Here is a 25,708-nt window from a genome sequence, read left to right on the forward strand (position 1 = left end):
CACACCCGTTCTACCTTAGGGACGGCTTTGCTCCATTAGAGAAACACACAAGTCATCTTGAGTCTCTATCAAATGTGGTTTTATTCAATGACAAGCACTTTCTACAGCTGCACCTGTGGAACATCACATGGCAAAACGAGTTTTTTTTTTTAATCTAGACTTTTTTTTCCTTTTTTTAAACCTTATTAAAAATGAGATTGGTCCTAAAAATATAGAAAGAAATAAATTTAAATTCACAAAAAACTGTACATTATCAAAAAGTCACTAAAACACCACATTTGGTTATATAAAAGTCAGTCCCTTTGTTGTAAAAGGAACATGGGAACTTGGTGTTGATGGTTTCTTGCTGTTACCAGACAAGGGAGGGGACACGAAGGGCAGGGTGGGCTCTTTTTTATCTTTAACCTGCTTTCCCTACCAAATACTCTTTGTCAATCAGAGAATCCACCTAGCTCAAGGGGCAGTGAAGATGAGGAAGGAAAAGTGAGAAATGGCCCCTCTGAACATGTCCTACGCCTCAGTCCCTTCAGCCCTCACTTCTTCAAATCCAGTCTTGGATCTCCAGGGCCTGGTCCCTAGGGAAAGAGGTGGAGGTGGAGAGGAGCACAAGGCCAGGACTGTGGCCCCGCTCTCCCCACCGGACGCCAATAATGAACGACTCCAGTACATTTTATGCCAGGGGAAACTTGCCATGGGGAAAAGAGTTACCCCCAACTATAACAGTTCCAAACATCTGACTAACACAAAGTTTGTTACGGCGCAGTTATTTAGATAAAATATAAATATTTATGCATAATATAAAGTCAATTCAAATATTCTTCAATCCACTTCTTATTTAAAAGCAAAAAAAAAAAATCTCAAATAAAATTAAGTTTTGAGGTTTATCGACAGAAAAGGCGACTTTAGAAATAGGCAATGGGGTTAGGGAGTGGGGTGAGGGCGGGCTGAAAAGGAGCAGGGGCTGCCCAGGAGCCTGTGCTGCCCCCACCCTTCAGCACTGCTGGAGTACAGGAATGCTGCCCCTCACCTGACACCCTCCGCCCACCCATGGAACATAGCTTGGGTGCCTCAGCTCTCTGCTTAGGCCAGCTAGCAGCCACCTCCTCAGTGCAAGTACCCGTAATTTCTGGTGGGAGGGGCTCTGCTGAGCAGGAAAGCAGGGGCCAGCGGCCCATGGCTATAGCTCAGTTAGCAGCTTTCCTCTCATGTGCTGGGGCTTAACCTGGGTTAATTACACACAGGGCAGTGGTAGACCCAGAGCTGCTGCCCATCATGTGCTCCAGGATCTCTGCTGCTGGGGAAGGGCCCTGGGGACAGTAGGTGTGAGGCGGGAAAACACAGCTCAACCCAGACACTCATGGTTTAGGAAAGATCCAGTTCTACCCGTCTCCCAGCAAAAGCTCAAGACTCAAAGCTACTGAGAGAGGAGGGAGTTCCTGCTGACAAGATTGCACAGTTTGAAGAGGCTGGAACAGAAATGACCATGAGGAGAGACAGCCTTGTCTCCAGAGAAATAGTTCCTGTGTTTTCCCCAAGACAAAACGTGATGGTATGAAAACAATGGGAAGGGTGGGAATAAAAACACTACATTAAACAGGGTCACAATCACAGCTCTCGTGTGTGCAAGTGTACACACACACACACACACACACACACACACACACACACACCTCTCTCCCCCTCTCCCTGAGGCCAGTCAATTGCTACCAGGCCTCCATCTCGGAGGAGCACTCAGACTCAGCAGTAGTTGTCCCTGAGGAGTTCCCAAGAGGGAGGTTTGGGAAGCAGGGGAAGGAGGCTGGAAGGCCTAGGGCACCTGCCCACCTGCCCAGCTCCCCATCTAGAGTTTCAGAAAAGGCTAGAAACTCAGCATGGGATGAGGAGCCGACATCTTAAGAGGGTTAACTATTGGCAGAAGATGAGGACAGAAAGACAGGGGAACTCTGAACTTTGTTTTCCACACAAGGGGAAGGAGACTGGGGAGGGAAGGGAAAGTTAGAACCCGTACAAGATAGTTTTACATTATTGGGTAGGAGGAGAAGAAAAGAAAAGAGAGAAAGCAAGAAGCAGGAAGGGCTGAACATGGAAGCAGCATGTCCAGGGCCCGGTGTCCGGCTCGACACACCTGGGAGTTAAGTCCACTTTACTGGCCGTCACTGCGGGTCCGCACACAGTACAGAGTGTTTCTCGGTTTTACACATTCACTAGGACTATTGCTATTGTTAAATAACCCCAGGATGCTGGGGCATGTACAGGGAGGGGAGGAAGCTGGGGGGGGGGAAGGGCTTCTTTACCCCTCTCCACTTAAATTAGGAAAAAAAATTCTTTCTTTTTTGGCTTTCTGTCCAGAAGGACCTCATCTCTACTTCTCTTATTTGAGGAGCATGAGGAACAAGAGAGAAAAGGGATCAGGAACAAGAGGATGTGGGCACTGCCAAGGGTCAGGACCAGAGTCCACCCAGGGCAGCCATCAGCAGGTCAGAGTGGCAGGCTTTCGTTTGGAAGGTTGGAGAAGATGCCACAAGGTGACTCCCACCTTCCTCGCCTCACAGATTGGCCTGTTTTCCCTGATAAAATTCCTCCCAGCGGCTCTCAAAGAAGCGGCGCATGATGTGCCCAGCCTTGCCCACTTCAGAGTCATCCTCGTTGAAGGTCTGGCAGTTGTCAAAAACTAGCAGGGCATCAGCTGCAAACTCCTCAGAGCTAGTGTACCTGGGCAAGGGAGACGGGCTGTGAGCTGTTAGCTCTGAGCAGTATGCTTGAGCAAGGTGACAGGAACAACCAGGAGAGTGCATCATCTTACCCGCCCCGGAGCAGCCGTTCTCGCATGGTGGAAAAATCCATGGGGTTCTTGATGACACGCCGGTACCCACTCACCAGGCGAGGGTTCACAGGCTCCAGGAAAGGCCAGGCTGCGTCATGGGACTCCATCTCCATCAGAATAACCCTGGTACACAGGAAGCACACGCTGACTCTCCCAGCTCCTCTGCCACAGACAGCACAGGCTAGTCCTACAACTCACTGACTCACTCGCAGAATGTGAGGTCACTGTGCTGGTTTCTCATTGACAGTCGCCGTCTCTTGGAGGGAGACACCCCATCTTCTGGGTGTTCTCGGCTCCTTGACAGCACCCTCCGGCGCCGGCTGTCACCCTCTGGGAAGTTCAGTGGAAAACTACTTTTCCGTTTCTGGCCTCGTTTTGGAAAACCAGGTCTCTGAGTGAGTTCTTTCTCTCCCTGCTGAGGATAGGCATAGGTGAGCAGCAGTGTAGGGCTGTGCTGCTTGCCCTCCCGTTCATTAGAATCCTGCCTACGTATGGCTGTGGCTTCAAATGTTCACACATAAGCCAACGTGTGAATTCATTTAGATAATCAAGGAGAAGGGCAGTAAAATTAACAATAATCATTCCTATTTCATAGAGATGACTGCAGTCAGAGACTCATCCCTGGGGACATCTGTGGGACTGGTGATTTAAAGGAAAAAAGGAGCCAAGTGTGGTGGCTCACACCTCTAATCCCAGCACTCAGGGAGGCAGAGGCAGATGGATCTCTGTAAATTCCTGAGGCCAGCCTGGTCTACAAAGTTGAGTCCAGGACAGCCAAGGCTACACAGAGAAACCCTGTCTTGAAAAACAAAACAAAACAAGAATCTCTGAGCTGGGCAAATGCCTGTAATCCCAGCCCTTGGGAGGCAGGGGCAAGTGGATCTCTGTGAGTTCAAGACCAGTCTGGTCTGCAAAGCAAGTTCCAGGACAGCCAGGGCTACACAGAGAAACCCTCTCACAAAAAAACCAAACCAAACCAAATCCTTCTTGAGAATGGGGATCAGACAGTAGAAACCTTACCTGGGCCAGACAGACAGCACAGAACCAGTCTCCTTCTGGGACAGTCTCCATCTTGGGCCGATGACAGTAAATGTGGCAGCCGCGGTCACACCCATCACAAAGCAGGAGAAACTCATCATTGTCGCCCTTCCGGCAGACAAGGCAGGTCTGGACCAACATTGTGAGGAGGTAGAGCGAGTTCTTAACCCCTGCCTATCCCCGATCCCACTCTCACCAGCCAGCCATCTCCTAAGCGTTTCCAGACTTACCACTTTGTTGACAGACTTCTCCCATGCGATGGACCTTTCCAGCTGTCCCATGCACAAGCATACTTGGGCTGCACTACGGCACCGCTCAAGTGTCTGCCGCCAGACACGAACACGAGGGGTGATCTCGTATGATATCTCTGTGGTGCTGCCTTCAGGGGCATCGCTGGCTATGCTCAGCAGCGCCTTTTCCACGACCACCTCATGGGCTGCCCACAGGGGCTCCCGCAAGTAACGCCGCTCCACGTTCTGCTCCAGAACAGCCAGTCGCATCACAGCAAGGTCCAGAGGGTTGGTGCTCTGCCGCTGAGGCACTGCTCCTTCCCTGCCCCGACCTCTCCAGGGGCTGTCTTCCTGAGAGTCAGGGAGATGCTCACAGTAGGCCAAGTCTTCTCGGGTAGAGTCTGGGCATGGGCACGTCCAGCCCTGGGTGGGGGGAGGGTCAGGGGAGACAGAACCCATTGTAAAGGGAAATGTGGTCACAGGAGACCACTCAGGGAGAAGAAACCAAGGGCCTTTCCTGACACCCTCCCCACAAAGGCAGGTGTGGTGGCTTAAGACTGCAATCCCAGGCCAGTCTGAGCTAGAGTGAGAGTAGGCTCAATTTCCAGCACCAACATCTTGGGGTTCACAACAGTCAATTGGCCAGTTCTAGAGTACCTTACACTTCTGGCTTCCAAGGACACTGCGCACACATGCTATACAGACACAGATGCAGGTAAAACATCCACACACATAAAGCCAAATCCCCCCTCTAAACAACAGCAAGGCCAGTGTACCCGAATCTGGAGGTCAGAAAGGACAACCCGCTGTTCTAGTTCTTCCACCCACTGGAGCACAGCTAGGTCTGCCTCGTAAGTCTTCTCTTTGGGGGACCAGCTCATAGCTCCTTCTTCCAAGGCAGGTGGTGGACCAGGCTCAAAGATGGAGTCTGGGAAGAGAGAGTGGTCCATCAGAACTGGTGCACATCAGACTACAGCTTGGGTTCGGCCAAGGTCTCTTATTTACCAGTTAAGGGCTGTAAGCAAACTTCCTGCAAGAAGTCCTTGTGCTTGCTAAGATGTTTATGAAGCGTCTTCTCCCGGATGCCTCGGGGATGCAGTGCCTTGAGCATGACATCCAGAGTCTCAGGCTCCCGGATCCACCACCAGCCCGAGCACATTTCTGTGTACAGAGGGATGGGAGTCAGGCAGGAATCACACTGCCCACAGTGGAAACTGCTATTACTGCCATGCTTATCCCGTCCCAGCCAAGTTTGCTCACCAGGGGGGACAGGCTGGGCTGTCAGCTGGGTTAAGTAATGCTGCTCCACCTGCTTGAAGAACTTGCTAGGAGGTCTCCCTCTACGCTTTGGTGGTCCCAGCCCTGTGGGACGCAGTGGCATTTCTTCAGAGTCTCCAGAGGGCCTCTTAGAGCCCCCTTCAGGGAAATGGGTGGAAGAGAACTGCACTGGAGAACAGAGACTGGCAGCACCGGGTATATTCATCTGTAAAGGAAAGACAGGAAGGAATGAAGATCCTCCATGTTTATGTATTTCCTACTTCAGTGAGACAGGAAGCCCGGACCAAGATGCGTGCAGATGGATTTGGCTACTTACTGGCTTAGAGGAGGCAGACAGCTGGAGGGAGGGAAGAGGCTGGTCCTCAGAAGCTGCAGGGGGTGGTGTGGGAGCAGCATCACAGGGGATCTGGGGTGAGAAGTTAAACCAGGGGCTGTGAGGGTGCGGGGAGGGCTCTGCCTCCTCAGGCTCTGGCTCCTCCGGGGACTGAGATGGAGCAGAGTCCAATTTCCCTGGGCTGCTATCAGGCGTGAGGACCGAGCTGCTCAACAGAGAATTGTGGCTTTGAGTCTGGCTCAGCCAGGACAGGAAGGCGGACTGGCTGAGGTCATGCTGGCTCTGACCCAGGGACAGAGGGGAGCCTTCTGGCTCGAGGAACCCGTTATTGGACTGGGGCTGGGTCGAAGCCTGAAGCTGGGGACAAGGCTGAGGTCCTGGGTGAACTTGAGTCTGGGCTTGCTCTGAACCATGCTCCCTGATGGTGGACTTAAGCTGCTGAGGTTGCAGAGACCCGGGCTTAGATTTTCGAGGTCGGCCCCGAGACCGGGCAGGAGAAGCAGAGGTGCTGGAGGCAGTTAACTCCCTTTTTATAGAGACTGTGGCAGAGTTGGGTTTTGACGTGAGTGCTTCTGTCAGGAACTCAGTTTCTTGCTTTATTCCATCTTCAGTAACTGTATAGAGAAACAAACACATGGCTATACAGTGGGAAGAATGTATATATATAAACAGAACATGCTTGGGTTTTGGGTTTTTTTGTTGTTGTTTGTTGGTTTGTTTTAGTTTTTCCAGACAGGGCTTCTCTGTGTAGCCTTGGCTGTCCTGGACTCACTCTGTAGACCAGACTGGCCTCGAGCTCACAGCGATTTGCCTGCCTCTGCCTCCCAAGTGCTGGGATCAAAGGCGTGCACCACCATGCCCGGCTATGCTTGCTTTTTTTTAATTTATTTTTTTAGAATCTACTGGTTAACAGTTTATATGCCAATGAACAAAATATATAAGGAAGAAATCATTTCTTGTTTATTTGTTTTTGACAAAGAGTATCTCTATTAGCTCTGGCTGGTCCTGAACTTTCTATGTAGACTAGGCTGGCCTTGAACTCAAGAGATCCATTGGCCTTTGCCTCCCAGTAAGAATCTTTTGCTTTAAATGACGACTAGCCATAGCATAATCTCCCCGCCCCCTGAGACAGGGTTTCTCTGTATAGCCTTGGCTGTCCTGGAACTCACAGGGATCCATCTGGGCCTGCCTTCCGAGTGCTGGGATTAAAGGCGTGCGTGTATTACCACTGCCCAGCCTTTTTTTTGTTTTGTTTTTTGAGACAGGGTTTCTCTGTGTAACAGCCCTGGCTGTCCTAGACTTTACTTTGTAGACCAGGCTGGACTCAAACTCACAGAGATCCACCTGCCTCTGCCTCCCACGTGCTGGGATAATCTTAGGGGACTTTAGTGAGAAACAGCTATAGGTTAAGCACTCTTGAGGCAGGGGCTTGCTGGATATCTCAGGCTGGCCTTGAACTCTAGATGCCCCTGACTTGGCATCCCAAGTACTGGAGTCAGTCATCATCAGCAGGCTCAGCTGAGGCCTATTGTTGGTGCTGGAATCAACTCCAGAATATTACTGTTAACACCTGCCACTAACCCATACCTGAGCTCTGTTCAGTACTAGAGAGTATCAGCTTGTTTGAATTTTTAGTTGCCTTTGGGAGAAAAAAATGATGTGTGCATGTTTGTGTAGATGCCTGCAGAAGCCACAGGCACTGGATACCTTTGAGCTACAGGTGGCTGTGAGCCATGTGACATGGGTGCTGGGGACCCAACTCAGGTCCTTGAGAAGACCAGTGCATGCTCTTAACCCCTGTGCCCTCTCTCTAGCCCCAATGCTCAGTTGTCTTACAAAGCATATTTACTACCAATAAGGCCTGTTTACAAATGCATTTGCACGCAAGAGCACAATTCTACTCTGGAGCCGTGCTCAGTCAACTCCACTGCATCACAGAATTAAAGCCCAAGAGCCCGAGGCTCAAGAAAGAGGTGTTGGGCTGGAGGGATGGCTCAGTGGTTAAGAGCACTGTCTGCTCTTCCAGAGGTCCTGAGTTCAATTCCCAACAACCACATGGTAGCTCACAACCATCTATCATGAGATCTGGTGTCCTCTTCTGTCATGTACGCAAATAAGACACTCATTAAAAAAAAGAAATCAGTGTTTGCTGTTGTTTGAACTGAAAGATTTGACATTTCCACAGATACACCTACCTATGTTCCCCTCCGATCCTTCCACAAAGATTCCAGCCAGATATGGCAATACCCAGTAATGGCGACTATAGCGGTCCTGACCCAAGGAGACTGCTCGAAGCATCTGGGATGAGTGAAGCAGCTTTTTTCTAAAGAAGAGCTGGCGCTGGGTAGAGATTGGAAAAAGAACATGAATGAAGAGACCCTGCTATCAGGACATGATACATCTCCATTTATGGGAGGGAACTGGGGTTTATCTACTTCCCCTGGATCTGATGTACTCTAAAGAAGGTGGTAATTTTTATACGACTGAAAGCGCAGTACCTTACTGAGTTTCTCTATCTGTCGCTCTAGCTCTGGAATGCTAGATGCTGCAGCATCAACCTGGACAGAAACAAACAGACACTGAGAAAAAAGGGAGCTACCAGACCAAAAAAAAAAACAAAACAAAACTTTCTAAGCTGGGTGCGGTGGTGGCACACACCTTTAATTGCAACACTCAGGAGGCTGAGGCAGGAGGATCTCTGTGAGTTCGAGGCCAGCCTGGACTACAAAGTGAGTCCAGGACAGCCAAGGCTACACAGAGAAACCCTGTTTCCAAAAAAAGAACCCCCTCTGCCTCGGGTCTGTACCTCTCCATCCCTTCGACCCCTTCGGCTATGGACAGCTGTCACAGTTTCCTCCTCTTCTTCCTCTTCTATGCCACTGGCTTCTTCCATGATTCGAGAGCTGCGCCTCCGTCCCAGGCCTTCTTCTGGCCCTTCCATCACAATCTCAGGCCGCCCAGTTCGCTTGGCCAGAGCAGTTTTCAGTCTTAAGAAATAGAGATGAGGGGAGACTGGTGAGAAATTTAATGCCAAAAACCAAACACCTGAAACGCACATTTTCCAGAGCCCTGGCTAAGTGTCAAGCAAAGAAGGCCACCATACCAGACAACATTCTGGCCATGCCTCGCCCCCTCTCTGGGTTCTACTCTGTCCTACCCTTACCTCCTGAGTCGTCCTTCAACAATCCATTTGTTTTTCCTGTAGCTAGACATATTCTCCAGAGTCTTGTCAATCTCACTGCAGGGCAACACAGATAGTTTTTGAGGGAGAAGTGTCAGGAAAAAAAAAAAAAAAGATAAAAGAAAAGGAAAAAAAAAAGACTAAGTATTACAAGGAGCTACAGGAATTTCAGTCTAGCCCTCAGACTAGCTAACTGACAAGGGCAGGCTTCCGATCTTCTTGGGAAGGCAATGAGAGTCTATGCCAAGTCATTCCAGTATCCTCAGAGAAGAGCAACGGATACATATCACCCTGTGGCTTCTAGAGAGCTAAGGCTCTCCCCAACCCCACTCCTATCCACAGCACAGGATCGACCTCTGCCACCCAAGCCCTCACTTGATGATAATGGTGGAGCCGTTGAGCTCATGCACAAGGAAGGCTAGAACAGCAGCCTTCTGGTGAGGTGGCTGTGCCTGAAAAGGCTGGGTGCGCAGACTGTCACAGAAGGATGGCTCCACTCTGTATGCCATGAGGAAGCAGCGTAGGATCTCAGACACGTTGTCTCGGGTCAGTGGGATCTCAGACACCTTCTCCCCCAAGATCTTTAGGGACTGTTTGGAAGGAAGCATAATGGCAATGAGAAGGGAGACAGGAACAACTCAAGCTGGGTGAGCTTGGAGGGAGCTCCAGGGTCAAGACACAACTCTAAGAAAAAAGGAAGAGGCTGGAAAGATGGCTCAGAGGGTAACGGCATTTGCCACTAAGTTCGATACAAATGAGTATAATTCCCAGAACCCACTAACTCTTCACAAGTTGTCATCTGAACGAACACACACACACACACACACACACACACACACACACACACACACACACACTCATTCTCTCTCTCTCTCTCTCTCTCTCTCTCTCTCTCTCTCTCTCTCTCTAAATGTAATTTCAAACAATTTAGGGTTGGAGAGATGACTATTGCTTTTGAAAGGACATAGGTTTGTTTATCAAAACCCATATGGCAGTTCACAACCATCCATTATCCAGCTATAGGGGATCCAACCCTGTTTTCTGGTCTCCAGGGGCATCAGGCACGTACATACATGCAGGCAAACACTCACCCACATGAAATAAAAATAAATCCTAATTATTAAAAAATGTTCTCTTGCTGGGCAGTGGTGGTGCACGCCTTTAATCCCAGCACCGGGGAGGCAGAGGCAGGTGGGTCTCTGTGAGTTCGAGGACAGCCTGGTCTACAAAGGGAGTCCAGGGCAGCCAAGACTACACACATAGAAACCCTGCCTCTCTTTATTTTTATTTTTGACAGGGTCTTGCTTTGCACAACAGGCTCAAAGCGGCCATCTGCCTCTGCCACCCCAGTGCTGAAAGGAAAGGTGCATGCCACTACACCCAGCTAGAAGAATTTTTTGCGAAGAGAAAAAAATGCCAGGACACAGGGCAAAAGAGATGGCTTAGCAGTTAAGAGCAGCGGCTGCTCAATTCCCAGCATCCACATAGCAGCTCACAACTGGCTGTAACTCTAATTCCAGGGGATCCAACACCCTTTTTTGGGGCATGTGGTGCCAGACACACATATGGTACAACAAACAGGAAGGAAAAACAACTCTATACATAAAATATTAAAGAATTAAGGAAAAAAGTTACTAGAAAAAGCTGAAAGACATTTAGGTGCGGTGGCGCACATCTTTAATCCCAGAGGCAGGCAAATCATTGTTGAGTTCAAGGCCAGCCTGGCCTAGAGAGAGTTCTAGAACAGCCAAGGCCACACAGAGAAACCCTGTCTTGAAAAACCAAAAAAAGTTAAAGTCTACAAAGAAAAAGACAAAATGAACAAATGAAGCATTGGGGGAAAAAAAAGCACCTAGAAAACTAGAAACAGGAAGCAGTTTTACTTTCCTTACTTCTCTGGTTCTTTTAGAGGGGGCGCAGGAAAGCTCACCTGGCAGTAGGAGGGCAGGCCAGGATCATGGAGGGCAGCCTTCAGGAGCCGCACCAGCAGGTCTTGCACTTTGCCCAAGCTGTCACCTTGACATAAGAGTCCCTCCTGAAGGACTCCGAGACTAGGAACATCTTTGGTAAGGTCAAAGCCTAGTACTTTGCCAAAACTGTGCAGGAACTCCACGATGGTCAAGCAATCTGAGAAAGCCCTACTGGACAGCATCAAACCAGGGATGCGTGTGAAGTCAGGCAAGGGCTGGAAAGAGAGAGATGAGTGGGTATCCTGTTAGACTGGCCAGGAGGCAGTATGTGGATATTCAGCCCCTTCCATGACCCTTTATACCTGGTGGTCAGTCAGACACATATCCTCCGTGGGCTTCTTCATCTCCTCCAAGATAACCTGCTGCCTCTGCCGTTCCTCTAGACGCCTTTGTGTGGCGAGACTCTTATCTGCTTTACAGGCTGGTTTGGCTCTGGTCACCTCTTTCACCTTCACTCTTACTTTTTCTTTCTTTTCTCTCTTCACCTTTTCCTTTAGTTTTTCCTGTTTTGTCTTCATCTTTTCTTTCTCAGCCTACCCACCCAGGGAGAAAGGACCAAGTAAGTGGCATAAAGATGCCTATCTAGGGGCTGGAGACTTGGCTCAGTGGTTCCATGGCTAAGAGCTCTTCCAGAGGACCCAGGCTCAACTCCCAGCAACCATATGGCAGCTCACAACCGTTTGTAACTTCAAGATCTGATGCTTTCACACAGACATACATGTAGGCAAAACACAAATGCACATTAAAAAAAAAAAAAGATGGGGCTGGAGAAATGACTCAGTGGTTAAGAGCACGGTCTGCTCTTCCAGAGAACCTGGGTTCAATTTCCAGCAACCACATGGTGGTGGCTCACAACTGTCTGTAGCTCTAGTTTCAGGTGATCTGACAACAGGACACCAGACACATGCAGGCAAAACATCAATGCACATTAAATTAAAAAAAAAAATCTGTATAGCCATACTTGATCCTAGTTCCTCTCCCAAACTCAAGAGTACAAAATGTAATTATAACACAACAAAGCTGGGTGTGGTGGTGCACACCTTTAATCCCAGCACTCGGGAGGCAGAGGCAGGCGGATCACTGTGAGTTCGAGGCCAGCCTGGTCTACAAAGTCAGTCCAGGACAGCCAATGCTACACAGAAAAACCCTGCCTTGAAACACAAACAAACAAACAAATTATAACACAACACTGACATGGGTGTGTTTGGAAAATCTCTGTGATGATTTCAGAATCAGACTTGAAAGATAGGAATTAACTCTGGGGTGTAGGGTGCTTATGTAGCATGCATAATGCATCCTGGGAAAAGAAATTGCACTTGGGACGTGTATTTATGTATATACCTTAAATTTCCTTTTTGTGTCCCTCTGCTTTACGTTCTTGGTGTCTTGCTTCCTCTTGTTTCTGGCCTGTAAACCATAAGGGAAGTAATTTCTCCTCAAACTCTGCTGGAACGGAGGTGAGAGGGGGTGAGGAGGGGTTGGCAATGCATCCAGTCTCTCACCCTAGAGGCCCCATATTTTTCTTGAATGAGCCCACTTTTCTAGGTTAAGCTCAGGAAGGCCCATTTAATGTGTGCAGCGCTATATATTAAGGGGGAACTGTTGGGAGGTCAAAGAAAATAGAAAGCAGGTTGTAGAAAAAGTTAGCCCACTGGCGTTGCTCACCTGCCCTGGGACAGGAGTCTGAGCCTCTCCCCGCTGTACCTTCTGCCTCATCTTCTTCTTGCTTTTACTCATCTTTGCTTTATCCTCCTCATTCAGTGTTTCTGTGAAGGAAGTGAGGTAGAAAAGCAAGCTTGGCACCCAGGGCACCACATGCCTAGTACAAAGCTGGCTTCTCATGCAGCTCCAGGAAGAACAAGTGTTGCTGTTGTTGCTTTGGTTTTGGGCCACTTTTTGGGCTTGTTTACTGAGTAGCTAATAAGTAACAAAACATTCAAGAGATACAGGGGTGGGAGCAGTGTCAGCTCAGGTAGTTGTACAAAAGGCTCACCCAGCACCGCCAGTCCAGAAACCCCGGACTGAGTCCAGCTGATGGAGAAGACACTCCAAGTGCAGAGCGCCCTTTCCCAGGCTATGCAGCAAGGGTAGCACTGCACTGATGCACACAGCCTGCTTTATGCAGAGAGCTGAGAAAGCAGAAGGAATCTAAACAGCCATAGACAGAAAGAGCACTGTTCTGTGATACTGGCAACCTAGTGTGCACCAAGGAAGCATAGGCAGGTAACAGACTTTTTCAGAGAATCAGCTCAACACTGTTACAGCCAGTGCTCATCTCAACTTCCACAGCTCACTCTACCCAAAGATCTGAACCAAAGCACAGACCTGCAAATGACTCATTTCTAAAAGGGATGTGACTGACAGTCCCTGTTGTTTCATTTCTGATACAGAGACATCACCATATACCACAGCAACCTTCTACTAAAGTATGGAAGATAAATCTCTTAAAGCTTTCACTAAGCCAGGCGCGTAATCCCAGCACCTAGCAGTCAGAGGCAGAGACAGAGGCAGGTGGATCTCTGTGAGTTCGAGGCTAGCCTGGTCTATAGACTAAGTTCAGGACAGCCAGGGCCACACAGAGAAACCCTGTTTCAGAAAAACATGGCAGCATACCACCACCTACAAACTCTAGTTCTAGGGGGTCTGACACCATCTTTAAAAGGCCTTCACTGGCGCCAGGCATAGAGGCAGTGCGTCACTATGTGCAAAACATTTACACACAAGCTTTTTGAAAAAAATGAAATATACTGAGGTTTGGGCTTTAACTCTGGTAGAGTACTTGGTAGACAAGAGCAAAGCTCTAGGGCTGGTCTGCAACATGGGAAGAAAAACGATTCCGCCAAAAAGCAGAGCTGAAACTCTGAATGGAGCTAACAAGACTATTCCACGCTCTGCACTGTATGTGCGATGTTACTTAAAAACCAGACATTTCCCATTTACCTATCCCACTGAGACAGGGCGTCAACTGGCTTTTGGACTCAGGTGTGCACTGGAGTTTCTACAACAAAAAGCACAGAAATTGTAGCCAGGAGCTGAGAGACAGGAAGAAAGAAGCATGAGCTTCTCCTCTGGCCGTTGTCACTGTGTCTGGGGATAGCCCATGGTGGTAAACTCAAAAAAGAGACGTGGCAGCGCTGGACTCTGACCATGCCTTCCAAGGCAACAAGCTGTTTACGTTCACCTGTCCGGATGTTAGTCCCTCCCACAAGATGTAGGAATCAGCAATCCAGCATTGTTTCAGAGGCCTCCTGGAGGGAGCAGAACGCCTGAGCTACAAATAACAACGTACCTTGGGGTTCCAGCTTCTTTGGAAGTCGGTTGTCTGTCTTACTTGGTAGCTCGGGCATTTTGACCTTAGGAGGCCGACCTCGACCCCGCTTCACTTTGGGAGCTTCCTTGTTCTTGGCCTTCTCATTGTTTCGAGGTCGGCCACGTTTGCCAGTGATTGCTTCAATTCTGGATGGAATCTCGTCTGCTGATAATTGGACCCACTGCAAGCCCTAAAGGAACAAGGAACACTGAGCTGTAAAGGAGACAATCAGTACAAGCCACTAAGCCTTCTGAACTTTCCCGGACTCCCTGAGCCACCAAACTCCACCAAAACAAACTATAATCCTTCCAAACTATTTAACCCTCAGGCAGGCACCTCTGGTGTATCTCTTTCTTCAAAGAAATCTCCAACAGGCATGCGGGGACTGAAGCTGAAGTGCTCACGGCGGACACTATGTACCATATTTCGGCTCAGGTACTGAGAGGAAAAATAAGTGATATTAGAGAAGGCATGGCCCCACTGTGTCTGTGTCTGGCTAGCTATAGCAAGCACAACAGGCCCCAGAGCACACAATGCTAGCCTGCTCTCTTGTGACCCAAGAAAAAGTCGTACAAAGTGAGTCCAGGAGAGCCAAGGCTACACAGAGAAACCTGTGTCTTGAAAACCCAAAAAAAAAAAACAAAATAAAAAACCAAATCAAAAGCTACAAATGCTGTTACCTTGATAACTTCTGGAAATTGCTTCATTCTTTTCCCACAGGGGCCATAATACCAAGTCTCCCCCTGCCACCGATGGCTGCCCTTCTTGATGCGCACTTCTCTCCGCCACCTGCCAGAGAAGCACATGGGCCCTGCCACCAGGTCACACCCCTACCCACTCCCATGCCACCCAGAGGCCAAGCCCACTGAGAGATTTCCCCTACATTTGTCTCCCTATCCCTGCATGCAGGTAGTCGTACAGACAGACAGTCCTGCATACACAAACAGCACAGCATATAAGCTTGACAAGCAGGCTCACAATGCTTGAGCTAAAGCAAATATTTCAGGAAAACAACCACACAGTGGATGGCAAATGTGTGCACAGATCTCCACCCTCCTTTTTATTGATCTACTGAAATGAGCAGCTAACACTCCTAAGTGCCCTGGCTTGGGTCAGAGCAAAGCTTAAGAGTGAACTAACTGGAGGCCGACTGCACGAAGTAACTAAACAGGTAGGTTTTAGTTAGTGCCTATGCTCTGAGCAGTGGATTATAACTCTGCCTTAAATATCACAGCAGTACTAATGGGGACAGCAAGTTGCCTAGAGCAGCTGTGGTGAAAATCAAGGAATACGGTTATTCCCACAAGACCTCTGACCACAGCTGGTTTGGTCATTAAGTAAAGTTATTGTTGCAGGAGGCTTCTCTCCTTCACTGCTGTCCCTCTCTATGCAAACAGGTCTACCTAGCTCTGGTGAGCTAGGTCTGGAAAAGGATGCTTGATCACAACCAAGTGACTGGCAGATGAACAAAGAATACCTAAGGGAAGACAGACCCTCAGAGACTGGAAACTAGTCTGGAGCGATAGCCCAGCAATTAAGAGCACCTCAGCTCCGATCCCAACATCCACAACAGGTGGCCGCATGACAGCCTGCAACACCAACACAGGGTTCCACAATCTCCTCACTGTCCTGTGATCTACTCCTGTCTGCCCAACCTAGATGAAGAAAGAGCTCTTTTCTTCCTAGCCATTCTGAAGCTTGGTGAGGCCAATACATGTAGCAATTTTGAGCACTTACCCATGTTGGAGAGGAAGACGAACTTCTTCTTGGGTGGCAATGCGTCTCTTCAGTACGTCACCTTGAGAATAAGATGACAAATGGCAAGAAGTCAAGCAGAGAAATTGAGTACAGCTGAATATAGTGACACAACGCTTGGGAGGCAGAGGCAGTTGAATCTCTGTGAGATCGAGGCCAGCCTGGTCTACAAAGTGAGTCCAGGCCAACCAAGGCTACAGAGAAACTCTCTCTTGAAAAACCAAAAGAATAAAAATTAATAATAATAAAATAAAATAAAAAGGCTGGGAGAGAAGAGAGGTATGCAATATGACATAAACTTTTGTAGAACCCAGGCAGGCAAGAGAACAGAGTCTAATCCCAGCCTCCCAAAGGCAGGTGAATCTCTGTAAATTTGAGGTCAGGCTGGTCTACAGAGCAACTGCAGGACAGACAGGGCTACACAGAGAAACCTTGCTTTGAAAAGCCATTAAAAAAAAAATTGTGTGTGTCGCAGGAGAGGTGGCTCAGCAGTTAAGAGCACTGCTGAACTCTTCCAGTTGAATCCCCAGCATCCATATGGTGGCCCTCAACCATCAGTAATGGAACCTGATTTCCTCTTTTGGTGTGCATAAAGAGAGCACTCATATACGTAAAAAAAAATGCAACAGAGTCTGGACACTTACCACTACCAGAAACTGTGGTGGCTTCTCCAGTGGTCTCTTTCCGATCAGCAGAAGCTTCAGGGACAGTGCTGACACTGTCATTTGCTGGGGAGACTGTCAGGATGGCAGCTGAGGGACAAGAGAAAGCTTGAGAAGTCGCTGGAGCTGTCATAGAGGCTTCCATGGAGATGTCTGGGAGGGCAGGCGAGACTTGTGCAGATGCTGGTGGGGACGCTGTTGGTGAGACTGCTGGATGTAGCTCAATAGCAGGTGGCTGGTCAGGGCCTAGCTCAGTCGGGGGATGTGGGAAATCTGAAGACCGAGTCTCCATCTCTTCCTGCTCAGAGTCATTGCCATTGTTCAGGTCAAAGCTATTGTCTAAAATCCAAAGGATATGTAAATGAAAGAAAATGATATCAAGTAAATGTATTTATCCAACCAAACCTGCACTATGGTAAACATGCTTATTTTAAGGATTTTTTTAGTGGGGGGAAAAAGTAGCTCTAGGGGCTAGAGGGATGGCTTAGTGGTTAGAAGCCCCATCAGGTCTGACCCTCTTGTGGTCTCCAAGGTTACCAGAAGCACACACGGTACATAGATATACTCTTAGGAACACTTAAACACATAAAATTAAATTTAAAAAAGAAGCACTGGCTCTTTCCCAAGTTAAAGGGTAAAGCTAGCACTGTCATTCTCATATAGGGAAACAGTTTTTCCTGCAGCTAGAAAGGCCTCTGCCCTTCTTTTCCTCCACAGTTTCCCAGTCTCAGGGCACAGGTCAACAACGTACCCTGCCCAATGTCTTTTTGTTTTTTTGTTTTTTGCAGACAGGGTCTCTCTGTGTAGCCTTGGCTGTCCTGGACTTAATTTGTAGACCAGGCTGGCCTCGAACTTTGAGATCTACCTGCCTCTGCCTCCTGAGTGCTGGGATGAAAGGTGTGTGACATTGTGCCCGGTGGCTGATGTCTTTTTTTTTATTCCCACTGGACACCAACACACTTCCCATGCTAAGGGACCCATTCTCTTGCTTTTTCTGCAGGTGAGAACTTTGTCAGACTTCTCATCATGTACCTTGCAAGACAGACTCCCCTAAGACAGGCGGGGAGGTGGGGCTGACAAAGATGGAGGCTGCTGTCTGACTGTCGTCTGCCAGGAGACTGAAGGCAGTGGCATTATTGAGAGCAGGGCAATCGAGGGCCGAGATCACAGGGCTGTCCTCAAGAGGCAGCTTGTCTTCTGCGCCCATCAACTCTGTGTCATCTAAGCCATAAAGCCCACCACTCACTGGCTCTGTTTATGGGGGTGAAAAAAAAAAGCAGAACATTAAGACAGCAAGACTTCTTTAAGAAATACTAGCCCCCACAAAATAATCCAATTCTAGTTTTTAGTGTAATGAATTGGGGAAGGGGGAAGGAAACAAGAAAGGGTCTCACCTCTAGCTCAGAGTAACTTGGAACTCACTATGTAGTTCAGGATGGTGTCAAAGGCACGACCCACATACCTAGCTACCCTACCTACCAGGCTATACAGTATCAACCATGGGAAACATAGCCCTCTTCAAATGCAAAGTCAGGAGGAGACCTTGACAATGAAGGCAGAGGTACTGACTGTTTATCTACCCACAGACCCTTGCAGAAATCTAACATTTATCATAAAATAGGCCTTTTTATATTTAATTGGCAAATGTTTTCTTTCTAGCTAGTTAGAACCCAAATAACCTGACCGTGTGATAGTTATAGCCTATCCAGTGAATTATTGCAGCCAAGGGCTCTCAGCCAACTGGAAGACAGAAAGAGTCTGGGAAATGAACCAATGCATCTGAGTAAAGTTGGCCCAGCCAGCAGTTTAGACTGCAGCTTACTAAAGGGTCACCTACAAACCGACATCCCAGAGTCCCTTAGCCTTTCCTGGGCTCTCTAACTTCTCTGCAGAGCCCACCTGCTGCTGCCAGAGAGTCGAAGGGCTCAAGGGGGTCTTCACTGAGGATGGGCGTGTCTTCCAGTTCATCAGGAAGATGTGAAGGGTCATCCAGACAGCTCACTGTGGGGTCAGGGACCAGGACGGAGACCTCTTGGTGTAAAGATGCCACAGACGAGACAGAGCCATTGTAGCCACACATCTTAAGTTCTAGGTAATCCCAGGAGACACCCAAAGTCAAATCTGATGCCCTCAATATGCTGTCCAGATGTCTTGCTAACACCAGGCATACATGAGGCAAAGAGTCAGGACTGAGATCTGAAGCCTACCGTGTATTTCCCAACAAGTGGGACAGAGAAAAAAATTCTTTGATTTTTCATAGGGTAGTCACCCTTGCACTGACTATGAACTGCAAACTAGGAATTTTATCTATTTTTAGGAAAACAAAAGAGGTAGTCACATATGTAAACATTAACAACCAAAAGGAAAGGGGGCTGAGTAGACAGCAGCAGTGTGCTCCACCAGTCACTAGGGTCGAGTTCTCTTCAGCAATACCTAGCCCTGCCACAATTAAACAGCCTCTTGGCCTCACCTATTTTAACAAAGGTCCCCGCCCACCCTTTTTTGAGCCTGAATGAACCTGAACTAGAGAGAGTCTAGGCTTTGCACACTGGCCAGGAAGCCATTGCTGATGCAGGGTCTGTTTGGGCTGCTGCCCTGTTCAGGCCGGCAGCTCTGCATGAGCTGAGATACTCTGCACCCCACTACTGACTGGTGCTGCAGCCACAGACACAAGCCACGTGGCTGCTCATCACCAGCATGCAAATCAGCCTCCACTGCCGAGTACTAGAAAGACAAGCTCTCCTCACACCCAGAGCCACCGTCCCACGGCCACACCCAGCTCACAGACCCAGCTATACCTGGCTGCTCTTCCTCCAGCTCCAGGCTGCCAACCAAGCCAGTGCCATTTTCTGCTACAACTGAAGTCAGCTCCTTTTCTGCTGCCTCATCAGGATGGATCCCATTGCCTGCATCCTGGGAAGGTGCAAAGGTCTGGATACTAGATCCCAACATGGGAGAAGTCTGTGGGGAGGTGAAAAAACTTGGGGGTCCATTGGGCATCACCTCAAAATTTTGGTCAGGAAAGGAATCATACAGCTCCTGTGAATCGAAGTTAAGCCCCACAGGACTCTGGGTACCATTGGCCCAGAACTCTTGGCTCCCAGCTCGAAGGTTAGTGTTGTGGGTTGGGGACGAAGGTTGTCGGCTGCCCCCAAGGATGCCATTGAGTGGGTATTGTCCCCCAGGGAACTGAGAAAGAAGGGGCGGGTCCTTGAGGTTGCTGCCAGGATTAGCAGGTGGGTACTGTGAATAGTTCCAAAGACAGTCATAGGCCACATTCGGGTGATGGAGGTGTGAGGTGTTGGAGGAGTGGGGAGCAGAGTTCAAAATCCCTGAAGTAGTAGTGTGAGATACAGTAGATAAGCCATTAACATTCACATCCCCATTCAAACCTGTCAGAAAAAAATTGAAAAAGGTTAGCTATGAATATACATGCATAATGCTACCAAATAAACCTCAAATGAACAGTGATGAAAGTTTAAGTAAGGGGACTCTTCTGTTACCTCTATCTTCTGGGTCTCACAGGAACACTAAAGCTGGATGTTCTTGTGTGTAAGCTTAGCAGCTGTCGCTGAGACTGACTGCTAAGGGTCTGGGGAGTGTCTGGTGTGCTCCAGGAGCTGGTGGCAACAGCTGTTACTGCTGCTGCAGGGCTTTACTGCGTGCAGCTACATGTACATTTCCTTCAGTGACTTGCACTCTTCCCCACTCATTCCTTATGGGATTCCTTGGAGGGTATGACTGACCTCTCCATCCACCTCTCTCCTTAGTGCCTACCTGGCCCTACAGTGACACCAGAAGGGGTAGCTTCCACCTCACTGACACATGCAGAACCAGCACTCTGTGCTGGACTAAGAAAAGACTTTGCAGTCACCACAGTGACAAGATTCCAGCTCAGAAGGCTGGGGTTAGACCCTCCCCACAGGCTCAGGAGGGTAATATGCAGTGGGTAAAAATCTTTGCATGACCAGTGCTGCAGAAAAGAATCCAGCTAGGAAAATAGGTATCTGAGTTTGTAACAGACAACAATCAATGAAAGGGACCAAGATTCTAAAGAAGCAGGTGTAAGTGTGTATGGGGGACTCCTACAGCAAGTGTGTGTACGGGGGAATACTATAGCAGGTGTAAATGTTGGGGGGGGGGGACTCCAAAGCAGGTGTAAGTGCAGGAAGTTCCAATGAAAAAAAGAAGGCTTGTATTTATCTTTACAGGAGAGGACATAAGTCAGAATTTTCTACTGGAAAGGAGAAAAACATGTGAAATTCTAATTCTAAGCAAAATGACCTGAAATCCAGGCAAATTTAGAAATTGGCAGGGGGGCTGGAGACAGAGCAGTTAAGGGCATTGACTGCTTTTCCAGAGGACCCAGGTTCAAATCCCAACTCCTACATGGTGGCTCACAAATGTCTGTTAATGCCAAGGTCTGACACCCTCACACAGACATATACACAGACAAAATGCCAATGCACATAGAATAAAGGTAAACAAATTAAAATTTAAAAAAATTAAAAAAGAGAAAGAAAAAAGAAAGGTAACTGGTAGATGACTGAGGCAGAAGGAGTGTCACTAGTTCATAGTCACCCTGGGCTAGAATAAGCCATTACATTACCTCAAAAGAAAAAAAAGAAGAAAATGAGGTCAACAGCAACTCGTGTGGAATTATACATTTCTAGGGGAGGCACTGCACACCTCACCTTCCACACAAGGACAAGAAGCAGCTGCAACACTTCTGCTGTGGGCCTTCCTGACCTTCACCCACCTTCCTCATCCCTAGTCCAAAAGCTTTCTAATTCCCAAGACCTGCTCCCCAGGGCAGAACCTGTCATAGGTCCACAACCCTCACCATCAGCAGCAGTGGCTACCTCCTTTTCTGCCAGGAGCCAGGAAGCAGAACCAACAAAAGACCAGGCTAAGATGGAAAAGCTTGTGTGCTTTTTCCAATCTAGACTCAAGACAGAAAGTGTGGCTTCCATAGCCCCTTTAACTTGTTCTCAGAAGCTCAACTTCTCTCTGGCCATTAGTAAGAGCTGTGGATTTACTTCTTGTCACTACCTGCCAGCAGAGAGTTGTGGGGTAGTGATCCCAAACAGATCTCAATCTCCTGTCAACCTGCTCCAACATGCCCATTCCCTCCCCGGGTCTTATGGCCCACACTCACTTTTCCCTTGCTGGGGGAAGCTCATGGGAGACCCGTTAGTGTAGAGGCCCTCCCCTGAGGAAGGAGAGGGTTTCAGTCCTGAGGCAGCTGGTGCAGGGGGAAGGCCAGTAAAGTTAAAATGGTCATTTGCCTCCATTTCTGTAGGACAAGAGAAAAAGAAAACATACTTGTGATTAAACAAGGTTATACTGTCATGTGGGGGCAGCGCCCCACCTCCTTTTATTCACGCTTCAATGTAGGGTACTAAGAGAAGGTGCAAGTAGAGAAAGAAGAAAATATGCCCTTAACCTGTGCAAAGACCCAACTTTAAGTCGAGCATGGTATCACACCTACAAACCCAGCACTAGGAGTGCTAAGAAATGAGGCCCTTGATGAAATAAATTTACCTCTGATAGAGTCCAGGAGGGATCAAAGCAGAATTAAGAACTATTGGGAAAGTCTGACCTATCAGATATTTGTGATGTACTAGTGCACATTAACCTAATATGTGAGAGATTCTGTTTCTATACAAAAAAGAAAAAGAAAGAAAGAAAGAAAGAAAGAAAGAAAGAAAGAAAGAAAGCCTTTGGATTATGTTAATAACTTTAACTTTTGGATGGCAGAAGCATTTATACTGAAAGCTTTCTTTCTTTTTTTTTTTTCTTGTTTGGTTTTTGAAGACAGGGTTTCTCAGTGATCCACCTGCCTCTGCCTCCCGAGTTGCTGAGATTAAAGACATGAGCCACTACACCCGGTGAAATATTTTTTTCTTTCCCCACAGACAGGGTTTCTCTGTGTAGCCTTGGCTGTCCTCAAACTCAGAGATCTGCTTGCTTTTGTCTCCCAAGTGCTGAGATTAAAGGCATACACCACCACGACCGGCTTTAATTGTCCTTTATAAAAGATGAGTTGGTTATGAAAATATATATCTGGGCTGGAGAGACGACTCAGCGATTAAGAGCACTGACTGTTTTTCCAGAGGACCTGAGTTCAAATCTCAGCACCCACATGGCAGCTGACAACTGTCTATAACCCCAGAATCTTGACACGCTCACACAGACATACCAGCAGGCAAAACACCAATGCACATAAAAGAAAAAATAAAAGAAAAAAGAATATACTTGACCACTGGCCACCACCTCTGAGAAGTAAACAGACACCAGTCAGACCTGCTGGCACATGCCTACAAGCCCAGCATTCAAGAGGCTAAGGCAAAAAGAGCAAAGGGACTACATAGTGAGATCCTGTTCCAAAGCAAGCCAATCAGGGTTTGTGGATATGCTGTATACTGATAATTAAACACCATTAGGTGTGTGTGAACAGTGTACATACACACTACATTCACATGCACATGCTCTCGTGCTCGCATGCGTGCGCACGCACACACCCACACAAATGTGCTCTCGTGCACACAAACACACACAGGTTGCTTATATGCATGTAGGCACACATGCCATGGCATTCACGCAGAGGTTTGCAGATAATTTGGGACATCAGGTCTCTCCTACCATGTGGGTCTCAGGGATTGAGCTTAGTCTACAGACCTGGCAGCAGGAAGCTTCCCATGTACCACGTGATTCTAAGAGTCTATTATGTCACCACCTTAATCCATTCCAACAAAAAAGATAAAGCAAAAAATAAAAATAAAAGCAGTTTGTGTTCTGTTTAAGAGAGCAGTTAGCTGGAGGGAGTTGGATTTTGTTTGCTTGTTTTTTGAGAGTCTTTCCTATAGCCTAGAATAGCCTCAATTCATAGCAACACTCCTGCCTCAGTTTTCTAAGTGCTGAGATTACTGGTATATGCCACCAAGTTCAACTCAGGAAAAGTTTTCAGTACTAATTTATCTCTCATATAGAATAACCCAGCCTCACTCCAAAATTACAATAAGGGCAGGCAAGATGGCTCAGTGGTAAAAGTGCTTGCAGCCAAGCCTGACGGCCTGAGTTCAATCCCTGGGACCCACATGGTTGAAAGAAAGAACCAACTCCTGAATTGTCCTCTCCTCTACATGCCTGCTGTGGCGCCTGTGGGCCCACATACAGACACACCTAAAATAAATAGCAATCACATCTCAGCTTTTTGGCTAAGATCAAGTGTAAACTAAGTAGTGGCTTCAATCGGCTATGCATCCGTGAAAAAAAAAATCAAGTCTACAGAGGAAAGATGACAGTCTTCCAGGATGTCCCCATTATACGGAAAGCCCATTCTTCAGAACAGGGATCAGAAAAATAAGCATCATGAGATTCGTAATCCTGAGTGAAACACATAAACCAATAAAATTAAATCCTTGTTCTTAGGTTGGGCTACTTCCAAAGCTTAAACCACAAAGCAAAGAGAACATGCAATATTCGCTTTGGGAAGGAAGACTGAAGAGCCAGTCCCACTTGACCTGCACTTCCCCCTCTCCTCCTCCAGTTTCAGGCAGGCACACATTGCCTGGTATGTGGGGAACAGTAACACATCTTTCTTCCTGTGTCCTCTGGATTATACCCTCAAAGCTGGGTCACATTTCCATTTTTTTATTTTGTTTTTGTTGTTAAACCTACAAGGAAACTAGTGACCTTCTCCTTTGTTACTGAGAAAATAGCATATCCCACTTCACAAATTACATAGTTAGGAATGAGTGGTCAGCTCAAAGACACAGGGATATAAAAAGAATAAGGATATTTGTCGTGCTGGAGAGATGGCTCACAGGTTAAGAACACTGGATGATCTTCCAAAGGTCCTGAATTCAATTCCCAGCAACTACATGGTGGGTCACAGCCATGAATAATCAGATCTGGTGCCCTCTTCTGGCTTGCAGGTGTACATTAAATAAATCTTAATTAAAAAAAAAAAAAAAAGGCTATTTGACACCTGCCCCAACTGAAGGGTCACAGGACCCACAGCCATTTCATTCCTAAATACTGATATACAATGAGATCAGTTTAGAAGCAGACTTTAGGTCTCAGTTCTACTTCTCATTGGCTTCTTTGACCTCAGACCAATTATTTAGAAAAATTTTTATTATCTCCTACTAGGGCTTGTGAGGGTTCAACAAGAAAATCTATATAAAGGCCCTTGTATTAAATGTTAGGTTTTGTTTGTTTGACAGGGTCTCACTATGTAGCCCCTGGTGGCCTGGGATTCAAACATTCAGCCATGCTACCTTTTCTTATTAGACAAAAGAGTTATGTACAACATTCTTTGAGACAGTTTTTATTTTTTTCCCCCAAGACAGGGTTTCTCTGTGTAGCCTTGGCTGTCCTGTACTCACACTGTAGACCAGGCTGGCCTTGAACTCACAGTGATCTGCCTGCCTTTGCCTCCCCAGTGCTGGGATTAAAGGCGTGTACCACTATGCCTGGCCTACACATGTTTTTTGAGACTGGGTTTTTCTGTGTAGCCCTGGCTAGCCTCACACTCAGAGATCCATCTGCCTCCCAGTGCTGATACTAAAGCTATGTCCCACCAAGCTGGTATTTAAAAGGCATATTTTTTAAAAGGACTTATTTTTTTTAAAGATTTATTTATTTTATGTATATGAGTACACTGTCTTCATGCACACCAGAAGAGGGCACCAGATCTCATCATAGATGGTTGTGAGTCACCATGTAGTTCCTGGGAATTGAACTCAGGACCTCTGGAAGAGCAGCCAGTGCTCCCAACCTCTGAGCCATCTCTCCAGCCTAGGACTTATTATTATTATTACTATTAATTTATATACATGAATGCTCTATTTGCATGTATGCTTGCGTGACAGAAAAGGGCATCAGATCTCATTACAGGTGGCTGTGAGCCACCATGTGGTTGCTGGGAATTGAACTCAGGTCCTCTGGAAGAGCAGCCAGTGAGCCATCTCTCCAGCTCTAAAAGACATTATTTTTAAAAACTACTAGTGTGGGAGAGCCTACAGAGGTGATAATGTATCCAGATGTTATACATCTTAACTCCTGATTTCAGGTGTCACAATTTAAGAATACAAGAAAATGCCAGGTGTGGTGGCAATG

The 25,708-nt window shown here is 47.6% G+C and overlaps 1 protein-coding gene across 11 annotated transcripts in view; it reads right to left on the minus strand.

The window, feature by feature from the left end:
- Window positions 1-57: 57 nt before the first annotated feature.
- The window catches only part of BAZ2A (bromodomain adjacent to zinc finger domain 2A), a 39,212-nt gene continuing 13,561 nt past the window's right edge, over window positions 58-25,708 (minus strand). For 9 of the 11 annotated variants that reach the window (XM_084758462.1, XM_084758466.1, XM_084758465.1 and 6 more), the window contains 27 exons: window positions 21,741-21,878; window positions 19,381-19,974; window positions 18,482-18,670; window positions 17,615-17,833; window positions 16,565-16,921; window positions 15,903-15,963; window positions 14,846-14,954; window positions 14,502-14,603; window positions 14,145-14,355; window positions 12,521-12,621; window positions 12,197-12,262; window positions 11,158-11,388; window positions 10,816-11,070; window positions 9,261-9,475; window positions 8,868-8,942; window positions 8,511-8,691; window positions 8,203-8,262; window positions 7,900-8,044; window positions 5,687-6,318; window positions 5,353-5,575; window positions 5,098-5,253; window positions 4,869-5,020; window positions 4,093-4,515; window positions 3,845-3,991; window positions 3,031-3,239; window positions 2,804-2,947; window positions 58-2,712 (listed from right to left, as the gene is read on the minus strand). In XM_084758462.1, coding sequence (XP_084614588.1) covers window positions 2,547-2,712; window positions 2,804-2,947; window positions 3,031-3,239; window positions 3,845-3,991; window positions 4,093-4,515; window positions 4,869-5,020; window positions 5,098-5,253; window positions 5,353-5,575; window positions 5,687-6,318; window positions 7,900-8,044; window positions 8,203-8,262; window positions 8,511-8,691; window positions 8,868-8,942; window positions 9,261-9,475; window positions 10,816-11,070; window positions 11,158-11,388; window positions 12,197-12,262; window positions 12,521-12,621; window positions 14,145-14,355; window positions 14,502-14,603; window positions 14,846-14,954; window positions 15,903-15,963; window positions 16,565-16,921; window positions 17,615-17,833; window positions 18,482-18,670; window positions 19,381-19,974; window positions 21,741-21,876 — 5,559 coding nt within the window. In that variant the 5' untranslated portion in view covers window positions 21,877-21,878 and the 3' untranslated portion in view covers window positions 58-2,546. The remainder of the gene's footprint in view (window positions 2,713-2,803; window positions 2,948-3,030; window positions 3,240-3,844; window positions 3,992-4,092; window positions 4,516-4,868; window positions 5,021-5,097; window positions 5,254-5,352; window positions 5,576-5,686; window positions 6,319-7,899; window positions 8,045-8,202; window positions 8,263-8,510; window positions 8,692-8,867; window positions 8,943-9,260; window positions 9,476-10,815; window positions 11,071-11,157; window positions 11,389-12,196; window positions 12,263-12,520; window positions 12,622-14,144; window positions 14,356-14,501; window positions 14,604-14,845; window positions 14,955-15,902; window positions 15,964-16,564; window positions 16,922-17,614; window positions 17,834-18,481; window positions 18,671-19,380; window positions 19,975-21,740; window positions 21,879-25,708) is intronic. The other 2 variants (XM_084758461.1, XM_084758460.1) reach the window with 2 other exon arrangements.

This window comes from Acomys minous, assembly GCF_964271855.1.
Source record: "Acomys minous genome assembly, chromosome: 15".
NCBI classification, from domain to species: Eukaryota; Metazoa; Chordata; class Mammalia; order Rodentia; family Muridae; genus Acomys; species Acomys minous.